Below are 19,243 nucleotides of genomic sequence, written 5' to 3' on the forward strand. Positions count from 1 at the left end.
GGAGCCAAGCAGGGGACATCAGCAGCCCCTTAATTGCTCTTGCTGGGAGGGGCTTTCTCTGCCCTCCTCCAAAGCCTGCTGGAATTGCTTGGAGGAGCAGCTCATGGTTTTGGGGAGCTGCTTGTCCCAGCCTCTTTGGAGTGCCAGGCTGAGGGTCTGTTCTGATTTGAGGCATTTGGCTGTGGAATTTTATTCCGTGCTCTGCCTAGGAAAAGTGGGACTTCAGGCAAGCTCTGTGATCTCATAAAAACAGTTAAAATGGCTGAAGGAAATACAAGTGCCCTGGAGGGAGGGCAGCCAGGAGCAGGTGTGTGGCTTTGGGGACGTTTTCCTCTGGCTTGAAGTGCAGAGGGTGTTCCACACATGCTGAGTTTCTGATTTGTGTTTTGGGGTGTCCCCCACTTCCCCAGCATTACTGTGAGAGTGTGAGAACCTGGCACAGGCTGCCCAGAGAAGCTGTGGCTGCCCCTGGATCCTTGGGAGTGTCCAAGGCCAGGTTGGATGTGGCTTGGATCAGTTTGGTCTAATGGAAGATGTCCCTGCCCATGGCAGGGCAGTTGGAACAAAACAATCCTCAATGTCCCTTCTGACCCAGCCCGTTCTGTGATTCTGTGAGGGGGTTTTTGCATGTTCATTAGAGGTTATTTGATTTTTTTTTTTTTTTGGCCAAAGGTCTGTTGTTTTAACAGGTGGTGAAATGGATGCTGGGGAGGAGCAGCAGGAATTTTCACTTGTGCATCTCTTTTTTTTTTTTTTTTTTTTTTTAAAAGAGGTGGATTTTATGATTGGTTTTGTTAAAGCATTTTGCAATTGTCCAGGATAAAAAGTCATATTACAAATCACTAAATCCAGAGATTAGGGTCTTCCTTTATCTCATAGGAGCTCCCTGGCCTTGCTGAGGTTTTTATTAGCAATCCCACCATCATGTCATCTCACTCCTTCAGAGGAAGCTGAGACAGCAAAGGCTGTGACACACCCTGTCCTGAGCTGAAAAGAAAGCTCCCCCCACAAAACAGCCAGCAACCCATGATGGGTGCAAAGCCTGATCAGGGATGTAGGGCTGGCATGATCAGTGGAAAATGTATCCCTGAATGAGCAGGGCTAAATTTGTCACCCTTCCAAGGTCCTGCCCTGCATGCACAGCCGGCTCGCTCCCCCTCACTCACACCCTGCCTGGCTGTGCCTGCAGCTGCTGCTGGGGCTCCAGCCTGTGCCTTCAGCTCTGCTTCCCCAGCTGGGTCTCTCTGGCCCCGGTTATCTTGTCATCTGGATATCAAATTCGAGGGAATTCAAAGTGCAGGGGGTCTCCCTTCAGTTTCACTGGGCCATGTGCAGTCTCTGAAACTGCATTTTAGCAAGGTGAGATCTCTCTGTGCTGAATTTTCCTGGAGTGAAAGGCAAAGCACCCCTGTACCTCTAGAGCTTTGCCTCACTAATTCATCTGGAAAGTCCTTAGGCTTTTTCCAGGCACTTATCCAATCTTTTTTGGCTGGCTTCTTCTACCTCAATACAAGTTTTGCTGCGTTTTTGTTTGCAGTAGCCTGCATTTTTAATAGCTGTAGGGATGTCTCACAAGAGCTTTATTTGGTTATGAGGAAGCAGAGCAGTCAGACTGCTTGAAGACTGCTCAGCTCTTCATTTCTCCAGCAGAAAGTTTCTTGGGAGAGGCTGTTGCCCTGCACTGGGGTCAGTCAGGATCTGTCATGAGCTTGTGGCTGAGGTGACCTGAATTCTTCTCGTGGAAGGAGGGCAGTGCCTTCAAGGAAGCTCTCCAGTCCTGCAGAGCATCTACCTGGTCTCCCAACTGTGCATTGCCAAGGGAAACACCATAAGACAGGGCAGGACTTTTAGGATTGTCCTTCTTAGACTGTGTGCTGTGTGGGGCTGGCAGTGCTCAGGGTCATTGTCACTCCATTTGGTCAGTCTCCAAAAGGAAAGAGGCACCTGGGAGGTTTCCCCAGAGTGTGATGCCCACATCAGGAATCTGTAATCTTCCCATCTTCCTCTCCACTCCTTCTAGGATACCTGGGGGAATCCTGGGGCTGGGAGAGGATTTTAGCTCTTTTTGCTTCTACCACATCTGCATGACTCTCAGGCAAATGACCAGAGGGACCTGTGAGGGTAATGGCTGCACCTTTGGGGCCTGTGTGTGTGATTAATGCCTCAGAAATTGTGAACAGTTTATCTCAGTTTATCTCAGAGCTGTTCCTCTGTCCCTTCTAAGTCCTCATTTCTCTTTCCAGAGAGGTGTTTCAAGCTGATTCCCAGGTATTAGTGAAAGGTGGGAAGTAGTGAACTGGACACGTTAAAAGCAGCCAAAAAAACACAGTTCGTCACCAGCCTGATTTAGGAGGAGTGCCTGCTTGTTACTTCAGCTTTTCAGCAAGGATGTGGTCCCTGAAGAGCTGCTTCCCAGGAACCCTCCCTTTAACAATCAGCTAATTAATGGCCTTGTTATCTGTCAGCTTTCTCCTGTGTGCTGCAACAGCTTCTGGGGGAGGGATGCCAAAGAATGACAACGTTTCCATCCTCCTCACCCCCACCCTGTGCTGGGCTTCCTGCCATCCCCAATTAAGCTCCGGTGCCTCGCCTTGCAGTTATCATGGAAAGCAGGACCAAAGGGCCACCGAGAGTCACCGTTCCCTCCCTGCCTCTATTGCACTGGCAGATGTCTGGCCTGGGAACAGCACAGCCCTATCTCCATCAGGGCTTTTTACTGGACAGGGATTAAGTCACAGCAATTTTTAAGCCAAGTGAGCAAAAGACAATGCTGGGCATCATCAGCGGTGCTGACAGGAAGGAGTGTGGATGGGGATGTGCTTTCCTGACCTCCTTCAGCGTGGAGAAACTTCTTTATTTAGCTTTGTTCTTCCTAAGAAACTGCCTTTTCCTGTGGTGGAGGAGCACGTAGGTAGTAAATAAACACGTGGTTGAGGAAGCCTGTAGGTAACAGAGGGGACATCCCTGCTGGAATCCACGTTCCCTGCACAGACCCTGGTTGTAGGATGCCCCAAAGCTGTTCAGAAAGAAGACAGAGGATGGAAGCTGAAGTGAAACTGTTTCAGGACTGTGGACATTCAGTTAACTCATTTAAACTTCTTACCTTCAACCCCTTCTGTCTTGCAGACCCAGGGAGCTGGGTTTGTTCACCTTGGAGAAAAGAAGGCTCCAAGGAGACCTTCCAGCATCTTCCAGTGCCTAAAGGGGCTCCAAGACAGCTGGAGTGTGATTTTGGACAAGGGATGGAGAGACAGGACAAGGGGAATGGCTTCCCAGTGAGAGAGGGCAGGGTTAGATGGGATGTTGGGGAAGAATTGTTCCCTGTGAGGGTGGTGAGGTCCTGGAATGGATTTCCCAGGGAAGCTATGGCTACCCCTGGATCCCTGGAAGTGTCCAAGGCCAGGTTGGACGGGGCTTGGAGCAACCTGGGATGGTGGAAGGTGTCCCTGCCCATGGCAGGGGGTGAGACTGGATGGGCTTTAAGGTCCCTTCCAACCCAAACTATTCCATGATTCTGTGAATTCCCTGGAGAATTGTGTATAAGCCTTCAGAATGAGGGAAGGAAAACTGCATAGAATAGAATCTGTCTTTTACTTCTATTTTTTCAGACAGGCTTCTAGGGCCACTTGTTCTGTCCTAGCTCACAGAAACTTTAGAGTGAGACATGTTTAGGTCATCCTGCTGGGATGTGAGATTGCCAGTGGTAGGAGATGGGAGTTGATGCAGTCTGTCCTTTGGTGTTGCTCTCTGCTTGTATCAGGTGTGTGATAATAGAAAAACAAAGGTTGTATGGACTGTCTGTGGTGTAGCTCTCCTTGCTGGGCATGGAGCTCTGGTTTGGATGCAGGGAGATTTTGTAGGGTTAACTAGAAAATCAGCGGAATCTTTTGGGTCATTCTTGTTGTTACCTTTCCCCAGGATCTTTGAGGGAAAGTCCATTTCTACTCTCTCAGGAACCCTGCTGCTGAAATGCTGAAACGATTTGAGGAGTATGGGATTTCAGATACTACAGTTGCCTGTTCCCAGTGACCCGAGGGATGGTCCCATAGGAATGACAGTGCTTTCCCCATCTAGGGATGGAAAGCCTGGATAATTCCAACTCCAGACAGCACAATTTTGCTCCTGCTTCATTGGAAATCTGCCTTAAATGAGGTGTCCTAGCGAAGCTCTTCCATAGCTTCTTACACAGGATGTTTGCTGCTCATACTCATTAAAACATACATTTAAAGCATCTTTTTCATTCATTTATTCTGACCATATATCTCTCAATGTAGGACCTGCTATTGTTTCTCCTTTTGCTTCTTGCCTACCACAGCTTTGCCTCCTGTTCTTCCTCGGATGGTTCAGCACCCCCAAGAATCAAAATATCCTGAGTTGGAAGTGACTTAGGAGGATCAAGTTCAGCTCCTGGGCCTGCAAAGGAAAACTGCCAAAATCACACCTTGTGTCTGAGGGTGTTGTCCAAACGCTTTTTAAACTTGAAAAGCAAGGAAATAACAGGAGAAATAAGAAATCCTGATGGGATTAAATTTACCTGCTGTCTGATCAATGGGATGGCACCTCCAGGAGAGGCTTTCCTTGATGGTTACAGCACAGAGAATTTGTGCCTTCCTGCCCTGCTCTCTGTGGAGCAGTGAAGAATAGAATGGTTAACAAAACCATAGTCAGGCTCACTTCTCCTGTGGGCCGAGTGGTGGCTGGGTTTTAGCAGGGCTTTGCTTGTCCTGTGAGTTTGTTATCTGCTTACAGAGCTCAATCAGCTTATGGAAGCCGAGCTGATTGTGCTGACGCAAGGTCTGTGCAGCCCGGACCTGCTGCAAGTGCTTGTGGCCTCAGAAACGCAGGGACCTGAGAACCAGGGGATGCTGGAACTGCCAAAGTTTCCTTTGCTGGAAGCCTTTGTTTCATACAGGACGTTGGGCCCCACCTTTCTTGTCTGAGAATCTCCTTGGAATGGCTGTGTCCCAGGCAGTGTCTGCAATTCTCTTCTATCTTTACCAGTCCCACTCATTTTCCTTGTGATTGTTTCTTCTCTGTTTTTATAGTTTATTTCACCCCCCTTTTTTTTTTTCCATCCTTTCACTTATTTTCTTCAATTTCCTCCTCATCCCTTACTTGTCAACTCACCTTCCTCCATTTGCTCACAGACCTCCTCTCTCTCCTACCACTGCAAAGTGTTTCTCCTCCTCCCTTTCCTCTTCTTCCCTCTATTTTGCCTCCTCAAATTCACTTTATTCTTAAAACTTGAGATAAAATCAAGCTCTTGGGGAAAATTGGAGTGGGAAGAACATAAACCATAGTTGATTAGCCCTATCAGCAAGGAATGGAAAACTCCAGGAGCTTTTGGAAGGCAAGGTTGCCACAGTTTTTACCAGCTTTCTACCAGATATTTACTGTAGACTTCAACTTGTTGACATATCCAAATCATCTGTCTCCAAAAAATGATCATAAGGTGTAATCAAACCATCTTTGACAGGAAAAACACCCCAAGCAGGGATATCCCCTGTGCTTGTAAGATTATTGTTCACCCTGTGGCATGTTGTGAATGAGTAGGGGACACACTCTGGACAAACAAGTCATTAATGGGATGTGCTGCATTTCTGAGAGGCATATTTTGAAAGCTTTCCTGTATTAAAAGATTCCTCTTGAAGTTGTTTTTTTTTTTTTTTTTTCCATAGAAAGGAACATCCCTGATGCAATTGCAGGCTCTTCTGACAATACTGTAGATAGAAATACAAGTTTTTCCAGGCAGCCACAAGCAGAGGGCTGAGGTGGATGGTGTTTCCTTGCCTTTACGTAGCTTGTATGGAAAACTGGGGTTAAAAAACACCAGGAATATCTTCAAAAAAGAACAATTTGTTACAAGGGTTTTTTACTCTGGCTCCTGGTGAGGGGCTCTAGAGATGTTTTCCATGGATTTCTACATGTCCTGTGCAAAAGTAAAATGTGTGTGCATACAGAATTCCTCTGCTGTTTGTCACTTCCTGATTTCATGGGATGTTGGAATCCAAAATGCAAGGAATTCTCAGAACTTTAGGCCTATAAGCCAAAGCTTAGAATTAAACAGAGGATTTTATCTGAGATCTTGGAGAAGGCTTCCAAACTTAAATACTAGAAGTGAGAATGTGGATTTATAATTTAAAGAAGAAACATGTTAAGCTAAAAAGAAGAAAGTTTAGAGTTTTAGAATTTAAGATATCGAAAAAATAGAAGTAGTTACAATGATAAGTAAGAAGTTTAGAATACTTTACTATAGGTTTATGTATCATAATATAATTAACTAAGAAAGCTTACACTGTAGCATAAATCCATAAAACAAAATATTTAAGGATTGACTAAAAAACATAAATATCCTTATTAACAGTGTTTTATTAATCAATAAATCCTTAAAAGGTCTTAAAGCTAGAGGTCTTGTGACCTTCTAAACCATGCAGTAAAGATGTGAGCCAAGCTCACGTCTCCTGTTGATGTAGAAGATAAGAAAAATAAATCACATCATCTAAAAAACTCAAAAAGCTCATCTCTAACTCATACAAAAATCCTTCAAAAGTCCCCATAAATGGGACAAGAGAAAAACAGCTGTGAAACTGAATTCACCCACTCTGGTGGATTCCTTCTAAATAATGGAGAGGGTGGAAGGGCTGCTCTCAAACCTGGGACACGGAGGCGGGAGAAGAGCCGGTGCTTTTTATCACTGTGGGGTGTGCTGGGAGGAGGAGCTGATCCGAATGCTCTGGGTTGGCACAGGTGAAGGAGCATCCTGCTGGGGATCCCATCCTTGTGTCCTGTCTCTGGCAGGTCTATAACCTGACTCAGGAGTTCTTCCAACGAGGTAAACCAGTCAATGCCGAGAGCCAGAACAGCGTGGGCGTTTTCACGCGGGACGTCGTGCGCAAACGCGTCAAGGCCGACCCGGATGACACGGAGGCCGTCAAGAGGCTGAAACTGGCCATGATCCAGCAGTACCTGAAGGTTGGTGTGCACATCATTGGGGTGCAAATGAATCCTCAGCCTCAGGCACCTGGCTGAGCCCTGCCCAGCCCTGGAAATTGCTTTTTGTGCCCTCTTGCAGTTTGTGTTGCTGTTGACAACTTTCTCTCCTGATGCAGATCCAAAGACAGTGGATCTGCAAGGAATAATGCCTTTACTCTTTTTTTTTTTTTTTCCCTTACCTTAAAATGCCAGTTGTCTTAATAGAAGAGGCTTTCCTAGACCTTGTTAGTTTTTCTGGTGTGATTTAGATTTTTTTTGCCACCTAAAGCTATTCTATTTTCAGGTTATTTTAGTAATGTCTTATCTTGTGACTTACACCTGCACCCCCTGATCCTGCCTGAGTGTTTTTTACCTCTCAGAGATCAAAAGAAATGTAACTTTGATGCTAGTAATTTGCTGAAGAAATCCCCAGAAAGCATTTTGAAGGTAGAGCAATGAAATCCAAGACAGATTGCGTAAAGCCAGCTTTCCACACAGCTTCCATGGTTCTTTTTATCTCCTTGGTGCCTTGGCTAAATGAGTTCTCTGTGAGATGAGGCACTGCATTAAGCACTCCACGAGTAAAGTGTGTCAGTCATTTTTATTTCATTTCGAATGACTTAAAAGCTTCTGACATGAGGCAGGAGAGGCAAGCAGCACTTTGTCATGTGTTCACTGTTTTCAGGTGGGAAGCTAAAGCAAAGAGGAATAAAGATCTAAAGAGTCTCACAGGAGATTGGAGATAAAGCTGAAGTTTGAACCCTGGTGTCCTGAGCCTGATACCTCAGCATCCTCACCCAAAGCCTTTTATCACAGGGTGTCTCCACAGCTGCCATGTCAAGCTCAGTTATTTATTATGTATCATCCATGCAGACAGGGTTAAGTCATTGGATACAGCTCGGGGTTTCCTGGTGTTCAGAGCTGTTTCTGCACGTCTTGCAAATCTCTTCTCATGCAAATACCTGAGAACAACAAAGCTTCCATACTTAAGACTATCAGATGACAGAGTGGGGATTAACCTGTCTTGGGTTAGAGTCTTGGTAGTTGCTTGTTTTTCCCCCCTGACGTTTTGCCTTCATGGTTGAAAGAGTCAAACAGCCACCAGTGTTTAACTTCATCATGAGGAGCGGAATGTCCTGCTGGAGCATCCAGGCAGGATGAGGATCCTGCTGTGTGCCATGAGTTTTGTGCTGTGTGACCCTGGGGGAGGTCTGGGAAGTGCTTGGGTAGGGTGGAACTACAGCACAGTCCCCACTGGAGTCATCAGGCAGTGCCCAGGACAGGGCAGGCACCTTTGGTCCCTGCAGGCACAGGAGCAGCCTGGGAGCTGCTGGTACATCCCTGACTCGTTTGCTTTGTCCCAGCACAGATTCCTGCCCTGCACCAGCCTGCTCCACAGGGAGACTGTCTAGGCTTGTCAGGCTTCAAAGAACAGTCATTAAAGTGTGGAAAGGTCTGGAAAATAGGTCAAAGGACAAGGCAAGGAATTGTAATATTCCTTAAAATGCTTAGAGAATTACAGTGCGCGAGTGATTGTGACTCCGGTGATGTGAAGATTTTAGGATCACTGTGTCCCGTGTATCAGGATTATCATTAGAAGCTTATCACAAGACAGGCCAAACATCCTGCCTTTGTTCCAGGGATTGTTGGGAGCTACAGCTATGCTTAATACTCCTACAAACATTAACCAGCAGGTTAATGGATCTAAAGCTTTGGTAATCACATCAAACACACGTGGCTCACATCTTGGCATTTCCCTTTCCCGTCTCCTTCAGTTCCTCCTGAGCAGGGTCCTCTCACCTCTGGCAGATTGTTAGCTGGCTGATTGCTGACTGTTTGACAGCATGCTGAAAGCTGCAGACAGCAGAAAGAGCTGCCAGAAGTTTTTTGTGGCTCCTCGTGGGAATGTTTATTAGCATTGGAGTGAGCATCTGATCAACACAGCTCCAGGTTCTGCTGTAGGAGCACCAGGCAGCAGGTCCCTGGCCACTGCAGAGGGTTTTAAAGGATAGAAAACAGAACTTTAACCCAGAATTGTGCAGAAGCAAAGATATAATGGAATTACAGGTTTACAGAATGGTTTGGGTTGGAAGGGACCTGAAGGACCATCCAGTTCCATCCTCTGCCATGGGCAGGGCACCTTCCACTAGCCCAGGTTGCTCCAAGTCCTGTCCAACCTGGCTTTGAAAACACTTCCAGGGCTGTGGCAGCCACAGCTTCTCTGGGGGCAAGTTGTGCTGGGCCTTACCACCCTCACAAGGAAGAATTGATTCCTCATATCTAATTTAATTTGACTATCAGTTTAAAGCCGTAATTCTTTCTCCTGTCACTCCATGGCCTTGTCCAAAGTCCCTCTGCAGCTCTTTTGTAGCACCTTTAGCTACTGAAGGGTGTCAGGAGGTCTTGCCAGAGCTTTCTCTTCTCCAGCTGGACAGCCCCAGCTCTCAGTTTGTCTTCAGATCAGAGGGGCTCCAACCCTCTGCTCTCTGCACTCTGGATGATGCATCTCCAACTCTTTACCGTGACAAAATGGTTTCTCTGGTTGCAAGAAAGGCTGAGGGTTGATTTTTGTTCAGATCCTATGGCCAAGCACTTCTTTACTAGCAAAACTACTCTGGTTTCAGAGTGGAATTCAGCACTCCCATCTCATGCAGCTCCTCTGTGCCCTTGCAGAGCTGTGCTGTGTCTAAAGGAGTTGCTCTGTGGCAATGTTGCTTTTGTGTTGCTTTTCCTTAGGTAGAGAGTTGTGAGAGCAGCTCCCACAGCATGGATGAAGTCTCGCTGAGTGAATTTGGGGAATGGACCGAAATCCCTGGGGCTCATCACGTCATTCCTAGTGGTTTCATTAAAATCGTGGAGATTCTGGCCCGCTCCATTCCCAAGTCTGTCATTCAGCTCCGCAAGCCGGTCAAGTGCATCCACTGGAACCAGTCGGTCAGCAAGGAGATTGAGAGGGTGGCTGACCACAACAGTGACCTCCCTGAGGGGAACAAGGGCTCCAATGTCTTCGTAGAGTGCGAGGACTGTGAGTTCATCCCAGCTGACCACGTCATTGTGACCGTGTCCCTGGGAGTCTTGAAGAAGCGCCATGAGAGCCTGTTCCACCCCCGCCTGCCTGAGGAGAAGGTGATGGCCATTGAGAAACTGGGAATCAATACCACTGACAAGATCTTCCTGGAGTTTGAAGAACCTTTCTGGAGCTCTGAGTGCAACAGCATCCAGTTTGTCTGGGAGGACGAGGCGGAGAGCGAGAGCCTGACTTATCCTGAGGAGCTGTGGTACAAGAAGATCTGCAGCTTTGATGTGCTGTACCCACCCGAGAGGTACGGCCATGTCCTCAGTGGCTGGATCTGTGGAGAAGAGGCTTTGATTATGGAGAAGTGTGATGATGAAACTGTGGCAGAAACCTGCACCGAAATGCTACGTAAATTTACAGGTCAGCCGTGCTCTGGTGGGAGAGGGAGCGTGGGGCTGGGGAATCAAATAACCACGAGGAAGGAAATGCTTTAAAGTCATTTTTAGTTCTTTGGCATTTTGTGTCCCTTTGAAATGTGTGTGTGCTTCCAGCATAGCTCCTGCTTGGGTGTGCCTGGGAGCTATTTATACAGAGGGGCTGATAAACCGGCTCAGGAAGTGATGGGCAGAAGTGCTGGAGGATTCCACATCCTCTGCTTTATTGAATCACAAATAACTCTTCAGCAGCTGGAGCTGTCAGGCTCTGAGGGCTGATCTCAGCTGTGGAGAGCAGCACAGCCCCTTCAGAAATTGAACCTGTTTAGATCAGCTGAGGTGTGGTTGAATCTGGCTTCCATTCAGTATCAGATCGATGGAAATAATCTCAAAGACCCAAATTTCAAACAATTCATTGATCTTGGGAGTTCCCATTTTCTGGGTGCGTCACTGAAACCTTCCTGGACTTCACAGATTTCATGTTTTGTGATCACACATCACTTTAAGGGTAGCAGTTGGACCAATGCAAATCTTAGGTGTATTACACTGAGAAAATCCAAATGAAACCACTTAAAGCAATAATACTTGGATGCTGGGCTTCAGCTTGTCCACAGTCACTTCTCTAGAGGTCACACACCTTCCCAGGAAAAGGAATTTTTGTATCTGAAAGTCTTTGACATCTTCTGATGGGCGACACTGTGCAAGTGCAGGTGTAAGGTTGTAACACTGAAAGAAATAGTCGTGGACTTAAAATTTTGAAATAAGGGATTTGAGTTTTTACAGAACTACATGCAGTTATAAGAGGAGCATCCTCCAAGATTAGATGTAGTTTATGCTATTTTAGAGATGGCTTCTGTGATTAAATGATTTATATCTTCCTGGTAGCTGGTGTTAGCCCAATCTCAGCACTCAGTAGGTTTCCAACCTTACCTCCTGTCCATGGAGCTCCAGCTAACTGGAGAAATTTGCCTTCACACGTGCAGCTTTCCCCTGTCCTTACTGACCATTTGCTAACAACAACATGGAGATCCAGAGTCACAGAATCACAGAATATCCTCAGTTGGAAGGGGCCCATCAGGATCATGGTGTCCAGCTGCTGGCCCTGCCCAGGACACTCCAACAATCCCTTTGTGCCTCAGAGCATTGTCCAAATGCTTCCTGAGCTCAGTCAGGCTTGGTGCTGTGACCATTCCTTGGGGAGCCTCTTCCAGCACCTCTGGGTGAAGAACTTTTTTCCTGAAAGGGCCCTGGAATCTGAGGACTTCTGCATAACTGACTACAGCCTAAAGAGGTTTTACCACTCTCTGCAGGAGCTGTAGGGTAGAGGCGCTGGATTGAAAAGCTCTATTTCGGTGCCCAAGCCTGCATCCTTGTTTCAGCTGTGCCTCCTGAGCTGTTGGTGTTCAGGGGTGTTGGGTGTCCCCATGTGCTGTGTCACACCAGTCCCCGTGTGCCATCTTTTCCCTGCAGGGAACACAAGCTAAGCAGGAGGCTCTTCTCTCACAGGCCAAGTTGTTGCAGTGCTGAATGTACAACCTTGTTTGTTGCAGCTTTTCTTGCTTAAGGCCTATTAAAAAAAAAAAAAAAACAAACCAAAAAAACAACCAAATCCCACTTCAGTTCATCCAGTGGGAATTTGGCTCTTTGGGTCTGTTGTAGTTTGGCATGTGGGAGTTTGCTCTCCATCTTTCTTCTTGGGCTTTTTCACATTTACTGTTTATGTGTGTTGGATGTTTTTCTCCTCCCAGCATGGAGATATGTGGCTCTGGGCCCTGGGTCTGTGCTGCAGTTGCTGTTCCAGCTGATGCTGCACCTGGTCACTGTCCATCAGGCTCTTCCACACAGCTAATCCCAGGTTATCTCTCCTTGGAGAATTCCAGACTGCATTTACCAGGGCCTTGCCCTGCAATGAGCATTTTGTGCATCAGCTGAGAAGTGGCCTTGCAGCTGCTCAAAACTGTGAGAGGAAAACCTGTTCTTGGAGCACCATTACCCAACATGGCCTCTTCCACATTCTGCCCCCAGTCCCCTTGTTGGTAAAAAACCTTTTCGCAGCTCTTGCAGGATTCCCTGGCTGAGGGAGCTGGGTTTATCCTGTTTTCCTTGCTCCTGTTTCCCCTAGAGGTTCCCAAAAGGAGCAGTACCTCAGGGCTGACCTGGGCCAGGTGCCAGGCTGGCTGAAATAACAGAAGTGTGCTCAGCTCTCCTTGCACCTCCCTTCTTCCCTGCTGATCTGTTCCAGGGGGAGTGTGAGAGGGGATTAGACCATGATACACCTACAGCCTCTTCTGAGCACGGCTGCACTCCTCTGGTCCAGTTAGCACCACCAAACCCAGCTTTGAAAGCCTTTCCCACCACTCAAGTTCACACAGGTCAGCTAACTAGTCAGGAACCTAGTCCTGCCAGGATCCTGACCTCCGTGGAAAGCCTGGATCTTCCATAAGGCAGCTCAGATCTCCCACACGTCACCTGGTGCTCTGTGACATCTTCTGAAACAGCTTTTCTCTACTGAGTATAGAGGGAGCCTTCTATTCAGTAATGAAGCAGATACTTTCAGCCTTTTAATGTTCTCTTTGCCTTTTGTGGCTTTCATGTTCTGGGTATGAAATGCCCCACGCTCTTATTCTTCTGAGAAAGAATTCTTGCATTTCCAACTAGGTTCCCATCTTTCACTGTGTTTTCCCAGTCTGTTGCTGGTGGTGGTCTTTCCTTTGGCTTCAGAGTATGTTATACCAGTTTTAGGTTAAATCCATTCTTTTAGGCTCACACTGAGAATCTCTCTGAGAATTGACCTTGAATTTTCCTCTCAGGTCGGCGTTGGGGATTATCTGTCTTTGCTGTGAAAAACTCTGAAGATTGTTCTAACCCAAGAACCATCAGCAATTACTGCTTTTCAGTGGTGAAAAGCAGTGTCCTCCAAATCTGATTAAATGGAATACCTCAGAGCAGTTAGGAGCCTTGCTCTGCCTTCTTTGTTGGATAAGTTCCCAGAGTAGGAAGCCAGAGGCTCCCTGAAGGGATCACTGGAGCCTGGCAGGCTGCAGCTGGAGATGCCCTGAGTTTTCTTCCCTGTCCTCTATTTCTATGGAGGGGAACAGATTTGTTCTAGATTCTGCATCACATCTCCCAGTCCCGTGTGGGTGTCTGGGGTAGCCATTCTGGTGGTTGTAGTCACTGGTGTGGGGGCAGTACCACAGATCTCCCTTGGTGGAATCTTACATTCTGCCCTCAGGTAGGCAAATAAATTTGGGTGCCTAATTTTAGATTGGTGAGTTGATTTTATGGTAATTCATTCAGCTCCATAACCAATAAACCTCTGTATCCACACCTCCCAGGAGCTGAAGAAAAATGGGATTGTGTGAGGCATGGGGAGTCGTCTTCCATAGCTTCAAAAGTGGAAATCTGTGGCATGAAGATATGTGCCTTCCTGTTTTAGTGAAGGCAAACATCCTTTCTTTAGCCATTTAATCTCTCTTTGGATGGTGGAAACTGAGAAGTTTCCACATCTGTGTTGTTACTTTTATCTGTAGACAAAGGCTGTTTACCCTGTTTAAAAGCAGAATGAGAAAGTCCAGTGAAGCATGTTCCTTGAAGGACTGTGGCTCTCAGTCTTTGTAGTTCCTGTCCTCAAGCAACAGCTCAGAATCAGAGCTTGTGCTACATGCTCCTGTCTGACCTTCAGCCAAAACCCCCCTCTGAGTCTCCTGATTTTCCTCTTAGAAACAGCTGCCTGCATGAAAAGGTACAGAATTGCAGAGGGCAGGGGCACAGTTGCTACACAGTGGACACTTAGGTCTTGCTAACGTGTTCTGGTGTGCTGGAGACTCCAGAAGGAGCTCATGGGAATGGATGTGGATATGGAAACATGCACCAGCTGTGGAAGAGGCTCCACCAGGCAGCTGCAGAGACTCCTTTTATTTGAAAACCCCTCGTGTGCTGTTTTTGTGCAGTGGGATGGGTGGCTGTCTTGGCCCTGCTTGGGGAGTGTTCTCTGACAGCTTCCGTGGTGTGTTCTCCTGGGCTTTCCCACAGCCCTCAAAAATAAAACACGATAACTTATTTCCTTGTCACATCTGAGAGCTCCCAGTTCTCAGACTCCCTTGGGCTTTCCACTTCCAGGCATTTCTGCTTTGAAGAGTCTTGCAGGAACATGTTTTAGAGGCTTTTGTTACGTAAAGCTGTTATTCCTGAAACAACATGGCTTTGTAGGATGTGTTTTGTTTGTGGGATATATTTATTTGCCAGTCTGTGCCATATTTTGATCTGGGGACTGGTTTTAAAGTGTTCACAGAGTACTCTGGGCAGGTCATCCTCTGCGTTTGTTCCAGCCCTTTATTCCATAGCTGTGGCTGACAGGATACTCCTGAAAGCAGAAGCTGAACCAGGACCTACTCTTGATTTTAAGGAATTGAAGGCACAGCTAAATAATAGTTTATGAAAGGTAAATAATGCAGTGCCTAACCAGTGTTTACATTTGGGTGTCTCCCTCTAAACTGGGATGAAGAAAGTAGGGGAATTTGGGTTGTCTCATGGCAGGCTGAACATCTTGAGTTGTCACAGAGCCAAGGTTTGAAGCAGGCATAGGATGTGAACATCTCAAAACTCCTACTTTTTGTGCTGACAATCTTCTGGAATCACAGAATTACTTAAGTTGGAAAAACTCCTTAAGACTGATCCCAACCATTCCTCCAGCACTGCCAAGGCCACCACTGCCACATGTCCCCAGATGCCACATGGCTTTTAAATCCCTCTGGGGGTGGTGACTCCACGTCTGTCCTGGGCAGCTGTGCCAGGGCTGGACAGCCCTTTCCATGAGGAATGGTTTGGGTTGGAAGGGACCTTTATGATCATCCAGTCCCATTCCCCTTGCTGTGGAAGATTTACATCAACCCAAGTAGCTGAACCTTGCCTGGATATCTGATGTTCCCTCAAGGATGGATCTTGCCTCCTGCAGAGGGAATTTCTCTCCACTAGAATTCTCCATGTCCCCCTGTTCTCTCCTGCCATGCCAGACACGATCAGGGGACTCCAACAAAAGCAGTGACACTGAGAATGGTCCAAAACCAGCCTAGCAAGAGGATCTCCAAAGTGTCACTCTCCCTGCTTGTACCTGAGGCTCTTGTGCCACCAGCTGGTGGGCTGCAGTCCTGGATCTCGTGTTCTCCATCATCTTTGGGATGGGGACAGGCTGATGACCCTGTCGTGGGTGCATTCTTCACCTCTAGGTCCTACATCCTCTTAGCAGTGGAAATCCTACTTCCAGCCTCAAAAGCCTCCTTGCCATGCCTTGTTCATTAAATAAATAGAGTCTCCTGGATTTTTGCTTCATCTGGGGGACAACTATATGGGAAGCTGTTGGAATGAGTTAATACTGGTTTTGAGAACTTTCTGACAGGTTTTTCAGTGCCCCCACATAACAAAGGATTTGTCTTCTTTCCTCTTTGGAGGCACATCTCTCTCACAAGGTTACCTAAACATCCAATTTAGACTTAAACCAATTAAATAATTGGTGTCCAGTGCTAAATTTTGGTGAGATCAATCACATGCTTGATTACCACCAGGCCCCCACTGCAAATGTGACCAGAAGATGCTTTGTATTTCCAAACCAGGTTGTGTCCAAGGCTCCCTGAAGCTCGCCAGTCTTTTAGGAACCTAAACATGTTAATGGTCCTTTGCAAAACAAATCACAGAATCATTTAAGTAGCAACCTGTGACCAATTCCTCACCTTTTCAAGCAGGCCAGGGCACTTACCAAGTGTTGTTCCTTGGACACCACCCAGGTGGGACTCTCCCACCTCCCTGGAAAATGGAACAGCTGAGATGAAAAGGGAAGCAATTTCTGTTATATAAAGAGTTAAAACTCAATAATGAAAGAGGAGTCTGCTAGGATGGATGCTGAATAAATAAGATGATCCCTGTCACCCACACCTTGCTCAGGCACTGCCCTCTTCCCTCTTGGACACGGTCTGACTTTTTGCCTTCCGCTTTCCACCCAGGGAATCCAAACATTCCGAAACCTCGCCGGATCCTGCGGTCCTCCTGGGGCAGCAATCCCTACTTCCGTGGATCCTACTCCTACACCCAGGTTGGGTCTAGTGGGGCTGACGTGGAGAAACTGGCAAAACCACTGCCTTATGCTGAGAGCTCCAAAACTCCTGTGAGTATGGCCCAGATGGGGCCTGGGGCAGTAAAACTGACAGGACACTGGGCAGCAGGTTTTTGGGGAGGGAGGTTTAAAGAGAAAATCCCTGTTTTGGCCTTCAATAGTTTGTTTCCCCCTGGTTTTTTTTTGTGTATTGTTTTTTGGTACAAGAGATGCCTCTATGTACAAATGATGTGTGTAGGATTTTACCTCTTTAACGTTTGGAATGCCAACATCTCAGGGATTTCCTCATCTCTCCCTGAATTTATCAAGAGCTGCTCATGTGTGTGTGTTCATTTAATGACCATCGACTCTATTGTCCAGTTCAGAATCCCTCAGGAAAGCACGTGCTAATTTGTTTTAAATATTATTATTTTGTGACCCTGCTAATGTCTAGGTCTGAATGTGTCAGGGGTGCATATTAGGAAATCTTTCTGTGCTGGCAGTACAGGATGAGGGAGGCCCAGTCCTTGGCAGGGGACGATGAATTTTATCCCCAGGCACTGCCGTGGCTTTCTGAATTTAGCAAGGAGAGCTGGAGCACACATGGAGGTGGTTACAGAGCTCACATTAAGCCAAACTCACCCCATCACTCAGGGCTATGTGTCCATCCAAAGGCTGATGAAAATGCAGCCTTCAAGCAGCTGCCCAGTCCATTTCCTCCACCACAGCCTGGCCCTGAAATAATTCTCTTCAGCGCAGAAATCTACTTAAGAAAACATAGTAGGAGCTTTAGGAATCTCCCTGTATAGTTCCCAGGGAGATCCTCCCAGAAATTCCTGCCTCAAATCCGAGTTGCAGTTCTAGCAAGCACCTCACTATTGGTGTGAGAGATACAGTGCTGTGTCTCACCCTGTGGGTTTTGAGACATGGCTGTTACTCTTCTGAAAAGTTACTCTTCTGAAAAGTTACTCTTCTGAAAGGTTTGAGACATGGCTGTTACTCTTCTGAAGTTGCTGTCCAGAAGTATTCCCTTAATACCTAAAAGGATGAAGTGTAATTTAGGGGAGCAAAGGGAGGAGATGCAGGTTTGTTCAGGTTTTTGGAACTGGTATTTTGTGGTGCATCTTGTGGGGCTTTTGAGAACCAGCACTCCAAAACAGATTAAAACCTCTGGTCCCTGGAAGTCAAGGTTGGAGAGGCTTGGAGCAAGCTGGGCTAGAGGAAATGTCCTTGCCCATGACAGGGGGTAGAACTGGATAATCTTTCAGGTCCTTTCCAACCCAAACCGTCCTGTGTGGGAGGGCACAGAAAGTTTGTCGTTTTAGCCTCCCAGCTGTAAGCTGTGCTGATCTGTGCCCCTTGTGCTGTGCCCTGCAGCCCATGCAGGTGATGTTTTCGGGGGAGGCCACTCACAGGAAGTATTACTCCACCACCCACGGTGCTGTGCTCTCGGGGCAGAGGGAGGCTGCTCGGCTCATCGAGATGTACCAGGACCTGCTGCAGTGCCCAGCCTGAGGGAGCCCTGCCTGGCCACCACCACCACCTCCCAAATCCTCCTGCAGGTGTGTGGAAGGGTTCTGTTTTATTTCATTTGCAGTAGAACAGCCTTTTATCTTTTCTATTAAAAAAAAAATAAAAAATAAAAAGCCCTAATTGTTAAAAATGTTAGTCATCAATAGCTTCATTTTCACGTGCTGTATTGTTAACAGGGAAGGGTGCTCCTTTTGGTCTGGTAAACTGTTTCTCTGTCATTTTAATTCTAATTTCACTTTTGGTGCCTATCATGTTGGTTTTATTTCTTTTTTCTTTCTGTATTGTAAGTGCCTTCTATACTAAAATAAATGTTGTAATAAAAAGACTGCGTGCTGTGGTACTTCCTGGACACTTCACTTGGTAACTTCCAACTCTTTTATTTAATAATACAAAAATAGGATTTTTTTCTCATCCTATAAAATTTAGAGTAGAAGGAAAACAGGTTGAAAATAGGTCAGAAACACATTACACAAATGGCGTTTGTGTGGAGATTTCCTCTGCCAGCAATACAATCCTGACCAAAAAGGGTCTGGTTAGGGCAGAGCTGACAGCACTGTGGTCAGTGTGGTCACTGCCCCAAGGCTGCCAGAGCTCATGGAGTGTTTGGACAACGCTCTCAGCACAGGGTGGGATTCTTGGGATGCCCTGTGCAGGATCAGGAGTGGGATTTGATGATTCTTGTGGGTCCCTCCCAGCTCAGGGTATTGTTTTGTTGCCTTATGCTTTGTTTGTGTGTCCTCCAGTGTAACAGGAGCACTCCCCCCATCCAATTTCTTCATGCAAATTTCTTCAGGCAGGCCCTGGACTGTGCAGATGTGTGTCACTAAGTCCAGATGTTAGTGACTCCCAAGAGTTTGTCTGCATCATGTGGAAATTGCCTTCAGGAATGAGAAAAAGCTTTTTTTTTTTTTTTTTTTTTAACTTCCTCAGAGAGATAAATCATGCTCTTCTTTAAAGTCAAGTGAACACAATGTAGCCATCAGCATAGTTTAAAGATATCTAAACAGTTTCCAAAAATAAAAGTTTTCAGGGTGAAGACCATGGGTGTTTAGCCACTGCTTTATCTCCTTGCATTCCATTTCTCCATCTGGCTGGCTGCTGGCCAGAGCTGCATGTGAGGAGTGAGGGATGTGTCTGCTCTGGCATCTGCTGCCCCATGTGAAGCCTCCCTTCCCTCTGTGTGTGTGTGGGGTGGGAGTTGTG

The 19,243-nt window shown here is 46.8% G+C and overlaps 1 protein-coding gene across 1 annotated transcript in view; it reads left to right on the forward strand.

Moving 5' to 3' along the window:
* The window catches only part of SMOX (spermine oxidase), a 51,963-nt gene extending 33,598 nt beyond the window's left edge, over window positions 1-18,365 (forward strand). Inside the window, exons 4-7 of the mRNA XM_021535757.3 lie at window positions 6,799-6,972; window positions 9,709-10,408; window positions 16,419-16,579; window positions 17,885-18,365. Coding sequence (XP_021391432.1) covers window positions 6,799-6,972; window positions 9,709-10,408; window positions 16,419-16,579; window positions 17,885-18,022 — 1,173 coding nt within the window. The 3' untranslated portion in view covers window positions 18,023-18,365. The remainder of the gene's footprint in view (window positions 1-6,798; window positions 6,973-9,708; window positions 10,409-16,418; window positions 16,580-17,884) is intronic.
* The last annotated feature ends 878 nt before the right edge of the window (window positions 18,366-19,243 follow it).

The sequence above is a fragment of the Lonchura striata genome, chromosome 4 (genome assembly GCF_046129695.1).
Source record: "Lonchura striata isolate bLonStr1 chromosome 4, bLonStr1.mat, whole genome shotgun sequence".
NCBI lineage: Eukaryota > Metazoa > Chordata > Aves > Passeriformes > Estrildidae > Lonchura > Lonchura striata.